The 5,553-nt window shown below is 32.6% G+C and overlaps 1 protein-coding gene across 3 annotated transcripts in view; it reads left to right on the top strand.

Moving 5' to 3' along the window:
* LOC106461508 overlaps nt 1–5,553 on the top strand; it is a 49,586-nt gene that overhangs the window by 38,616 nt on the left and 5,417 nt on the right. For 2 of the 3 annotated variants that reach the window (XM_022388481.1, XM_022388482.1), the window contains exons 9-10: nt 1,435–1,554; nt 2,539–2,673. In XM_022388481.1, the coding sequence (XP_022244189.1) occupies nt 1,435–1,554; nt 2,539–2,654 (236 nt within the window). In that variant the 3' untranslated portion in view covers nt 2,655–2,673. Of the gene's footprint in view, nt 1–1,434; nt 1,555–2,538; nt 4,045–5,553 lie in introns of those variants that run through there. The other variant, XM_013921330.2, reaches the window with a different exon arrangement.

Raw genomic sequence — 5,553 nt, 5'->3', positions numbered from 1 at the left:
GTACAATATCTAAACATGGTGTTGGATTCACACTAAACATCATGAACGTACTAGTACTATATCTAAACATGGTGTTGGATTCACACTAAACATCATGAACGTACTAGTACTATATCTAAATATGGTGTTGGATTCACACTAAACATCAAGAATGTACTAGTACTATATCTAAACATGGTGTTGGATTCACACTAAACATCAAGAATGTACTAGTACTATATCTAAACATGGTGTTGGATTCACACTAAACATCATGAATGTACTAGTACTATATCTAAACATGGTGTTGGATTCACACTAAACATCAACACTTATGATAAACAACATTGTTTATTGACAAAAAGGGGACATGGATAAACAATGTTGTTTATCATAAGTGTCGTAATCTTGTTTACAATCAAACTTTAATGGATCTTATCACATCTGGACTGTCATCATTACGGTGGACTTAAAGATAATTTTGATAGTCGGTTGTGTCCATCCGTCCTTCTGGTTGGTTGGTTGCAGATCTTTCAAGGAAACGGTTTTGGCACGACCGAATAAACAATGACACAATTCATCCAAGCTCTTACGTGACGAACTTCTCCGTAACAGATGTTAGCTAAGGCAATGATGGAGTCATTCTCATCGGATTGTGTGTAACATCTTCTCACCCAGAAAACTTCAAGTAAAGCAAATATTAATATATTTATGACTGCCTTTTTTGTCCAAATTTCCTGGTGTTGTTGGCTCCCGATAGAGGACAGTTAGCATACAGCACACTCGAATTCGTTGATTCTTAATAGATATGGAACAGTAAATACCACTACACCGCGAGAAAGCCGTGCTCTATTTAGTGTGAAAAAGCATTGGAATTGTTCACTTATTATGTGCTGTTGCTGACACACAAGTAGCCATTTTGAGACGTCCTCTGTGGTGTCCTCTAGCGAATACAACGACAACTTTCTCATAGAATTGCAGTCAGACACTGAATTACAGAGCATACTTCATATTTTTCACACTGTATGCTTAGCAGATCCATTTCAGTCAAACTTGCTTTATTTTCTTTCAACTAATACTTGTGGTGTCGTGTATAATTTTTGTTAAATTAATATTTGCTGCCATAAAATATCGAAGCTTGTGAACCATATCTAAGTGAAAAGTTTTCGTTCCGTACCTTTCTTTATATCCTCAAGTTATCAGCGCTTTCGGGAACGTGAGTAAACCTTTCACGTGCGAGTTTAATGGCGGTTAACTTCAAAGTATTAATTTGAACGGGAACGTGAGTAAACCTTTCACGTGCGAGTTTAATGGCGGTTAACTTCAAAGTATTAATTTGAAAGGTCTTCTGTATATATATAAACCTCTTGCGGTAAAACAACTATTAACTACTTATAAAGATTTACTTCGTTAATATTGATGTCTAACCACTAAACGTAACTTTGGTTCTTCTAGGTCCCGAGGCCCATAAACTTCAGATTCAATTCAGTAATTTAATAAACTTGGGAAGTGTGCGTAAACGCACAAAGCTTGGAATTAGGAAGATCACCACCTTTTATAAGCCGTGCCGAACTTGTAAGTTTAAATATGTTTTTTTTTTTAATTGTAGTTGATAATAAAATGAGCATCAACAACTGTAGTTAATCTTAAAACGGGAAAAGAAATCCTCCAGTTGAAGTTCAAATTCTTTTTTTTTTAATGATTTGCCGATTTTCCACCAGTACAGAAAAAGAACTCTCCAGGCAGAGTTTTGAAGTTGCCTTTTTTTTTATAATTTAGTCTATGATTCGTTGACTTTCTATGAACACGCTTTCAAACCCTTAGCTAAAGCCTTAATAATTTAAAATCCTAAAATCAATCCGAGTTTTACAAAACAATTTTTACCACAGGTTTAAAGTAGTGTAACTATCGAATACAAAACAATCTAGATTGGTGACGACACCCTAACCCACTTACCTTGATTTGTGTGACACCCCCTACTGCATTTGTTTTATGTTTTTAATTATTCTTTGTTTGGTGAAACTCTCGCGACACGCAGTTTGGAAACCACTAATCTATATTAACATGAAATATTTCTGGTACATTTAGAAAATGTGTACATGTTACAAAACTTTAATATCAGTGTGGAAATAAGCCAACTTTCCGTATGAAATGAAATACTCAGATTCCTTGTAAAAACTTATTATTTATTTCACGTTGTTCTCTTTTGATTATCATCTTAATTTCGTGTCATTTATTTTTAAGAACTTCTGACCAAAACGTAAGTCAATCATTAAACTTAACTTAAAAGTAAGTCAGAAATTAATGAAGATAATCCTATGGATAATAATAATAATGAGACCAGGAGTATTTCGTGTAATAAATAAATTCACAAAAAATGTAGTAGGCGTAGGACTAACCTAAATATTTTACTGGCTAAACCTCGTGACATATTAATTAATTACGCCAAAAATATTGTTAACAGTGAGGATATTCAACTAATGATTTAGTGTATTTTAACCATTTATTTATTTTTTGTGTTCGTTTCTCATCAAATATCACTATGATTTTATCTTTCAGTAAACGAACTTCTTGGAGAGGACTATATCGCAGGATACAATATTTCTTCTTCGTTATTGTCTTCCTTGTTTACTATCGTGATGGGCTTCTTATGGGTTTTGCTACTTTTGGCATAAAAAGTCCTGAACATCTTAAGTACGTTTCGAGATTATTCCTGTGGCAGAACGCTGATCAAAAGTCATTTATTTGAAAGATTGTATGTAGTAATTATAATGTAATTTTTTTTTTCACGCGTGCTAGACGTGCAAGTTTCAAAGTGTCGTGTTACCAGACGCAGCATTTTATTTTGAAAGATAATTTTTAAGTTCTGCTTCAGGTAGATTTAGCTAATTACCATTTCACCAGATGTCACCTTTGTGATTAGCGACTACCAATAAAAAAATTTTTGCAACGTATAGTTTAAATAGCTTAAGGCGAATTTCAATTCAAACAGTTCACTATATATACATGACAAGACCGTTCAGTAGTTAAAGTATATATATGTTATGGTATTTTAGTTTTATGATTTATTTACCATACTTTCTGTAAAGTAGATAAGATCAGCCACGTAAAAGTTACATAAAGACCCGTCCAGCAGTTAGGCTTCAGAATTAAATAAATAATTAGTGGATGTTGAATGAACAGAAAAGACTGATAGTTGTAATACCTTTCTTATCGAATATCTACTGTTTGCTCTGCTGATTTCTTTGGCCACAATTTTAATTACAGCCCCGTTTCTGTTCACAGTATTTGTTTTCTATGTACACATACAGGCCTCCCAGCGAATCTTTAAACACTGTAAAACCTGTTTTTAAAAAGATTAAACCTTGAAACCTGTACAATAGCTTGCAATAGCCCATAAAATCCATTTTTTTAAATGCTTCAGTTTATAAGAAATGTATATTTACAGAAATATAAGTTTGTGCTCTTTGTTTAAATTTAAAAGTCGGTTCTTAGTTGTCATTCATGTGGCCTGAAACAGACACTCATTGTGGTCAATGACACATGAATATTATTGGTTACGAGGTGGTGAAGGTTATCCTCAACTTATCCAAGAAAGATTTCGCTCAAAGTAACCTGTATTTAATTTGTCCAGGTTAGCCATTATTTTCAATATATATATGTATACTAAATCTTATGCTAATAACATCTGTACTCTCAGGGAGTAGAAGTAAAAATAATGGTAAATGCATGAGATACTGGAAAGTATTTTTTTAATTGAATATATTTAACAATCGCTAAAGATATTCGGATATGTATAATATTATATTTGCTTCATTAGATTATTAGGTTTTTGAGCACTTTTATGTAGTATTTAGGTTTTAAAAAGTGTATTTATTTATTTAATTAACTGGATAAATACAATACATTTAATGTAATTTTCTCTAGATAGGTTTAAAGCTTATTATTCTCTCCATCAATAAAGAAAAAATTGAAAACGTAACAGACAATTGAATTTCACCGATTTCTTTTTTAGTTCTAGTACAGGTTAACAGTTGAATCACTAATTTTCTTCCGACTTGTACAGTAGTAATACAACTTACTGTACACACAAAGTACTAGAAACTCGAATATTAACAGTGTAAACCAATATCTGTGTTTCAGTTCCCGCCATAATGAAACAAAACTAACAGTAAATATATACATCCTGACTCTGTACTTTACATTACATTCATTTTCCTTCTCGTATGTCTATCTGAATCGTTGGCTGATTGCGCTTGGACAAATAACCACAATTAGTTCCGTATCACGCCATTAGATGGAAGCACTGTGCATGACAATGACTTCGAAAGGTTTCTCTGTTGAAACTAGTAGAATTTATTTTAAAAACGATAAAGCTCGCACTTTCCAAGGTTGTTCCTTTAAAGGATTTTCCATTCTTTTACGCGATTAGAGCTAAAAAGACAATTATATCAATATTTCCATTAAGAAACTTGAAACTGTTGTAAAGAATATGAAATATGAAAAAAAAAATATTTAAGAAAATATGATTCAACCTTATTCAGTAACGCTAATTGTACTTCATTTACTTATTTGAAAGTCTTATTTTGGAAAAATTAACAACATTATATATATATATATATATATATATATATTAAAAGTTGAAATTTGTGTTCAATACATTCATTCGTAATCTTGTTTATAATCAAACTTCGTTTTCCTTCGAACACATCGATTGCAATGTTTTGGGTATTGAAATGGGTGCCTACTTCGACCGTTTAAGGAAAAGAATATATTCAGACAAAAATTCTCTTGTCTTTCTTATTATAAATTCGACGAATCATCAAATTATTGAAACTAGTGAAAAGGCATCAGTATATTATACAAGGGAAGAACAAACAAGGACTTGTGTTCTATGCGGTATAATATCTTTGGCGATAAAGCGGTATCAGGTAAATCATATGTCAAAGCGAATGTTTTGCGCCCAACATCTTCAGATTCTAAATACATTAACCTTTGTATGTATTATCCAATCAGGCAGTGGATGAAGTGAGATGAAAATATGGATCCACAAGAATGGGGATGAAGTTTCTATGGTGATCAAATGATAGCTCAACATTCCGATAAGCCGCCCACACCAAAATTGTAGTTGCAAAGCAAGTTGTTCAAATCTAAGATGTAATTGCAGGAAGAACGTACTTCTATGTTTGCCAGCTTGCATCGAATGTCGTGGGGTAAGTTGTGACTGTTTCAAATGTCTAGATCGTGTTAACATCAATTATAAATAACTTATCCAATCAGATAACATGTTTTAATATTTGTCTGCATTCTTCTTTACTACTTTGTTGTTTCCAAGGTGTTATTTTTCTACAATTCTTAAAACCAATTATTGCGACAACAGAACTATGCGACACCTCTTGAACTTTTTTCTGTTATAATAGTTTGTTTGTTTATTTGTTTGTTTGAAGTTATACACAGAACTACATAATGGGTTATCTGTGCTCTGCCCACCACGGGTATCGAAACCCGGTTTCTAGCGTTGTAAGTCCGCAAACATACCGCTGTGCCACTGGAGGACCTGTTATAATACACCTT

Source organism: Limulus polyphemus, unplaced genomic scaffold, assembly GCF_000517525.1.
Source record: "Limulus polyphemus unplaced genomic scaffold, Limulus_polyphemus-2.1.2 Scaffold974, whole genome shotgun sequence".
NCBI lineage: Eukaryota > Metazoa > Arthropoda > Merostomata > Xiphosura > Limulidae > Limulus > Limulus polyphemus.
This window is presented reverse-complemented; position numbering and strand designations above follow the sequence as displayed.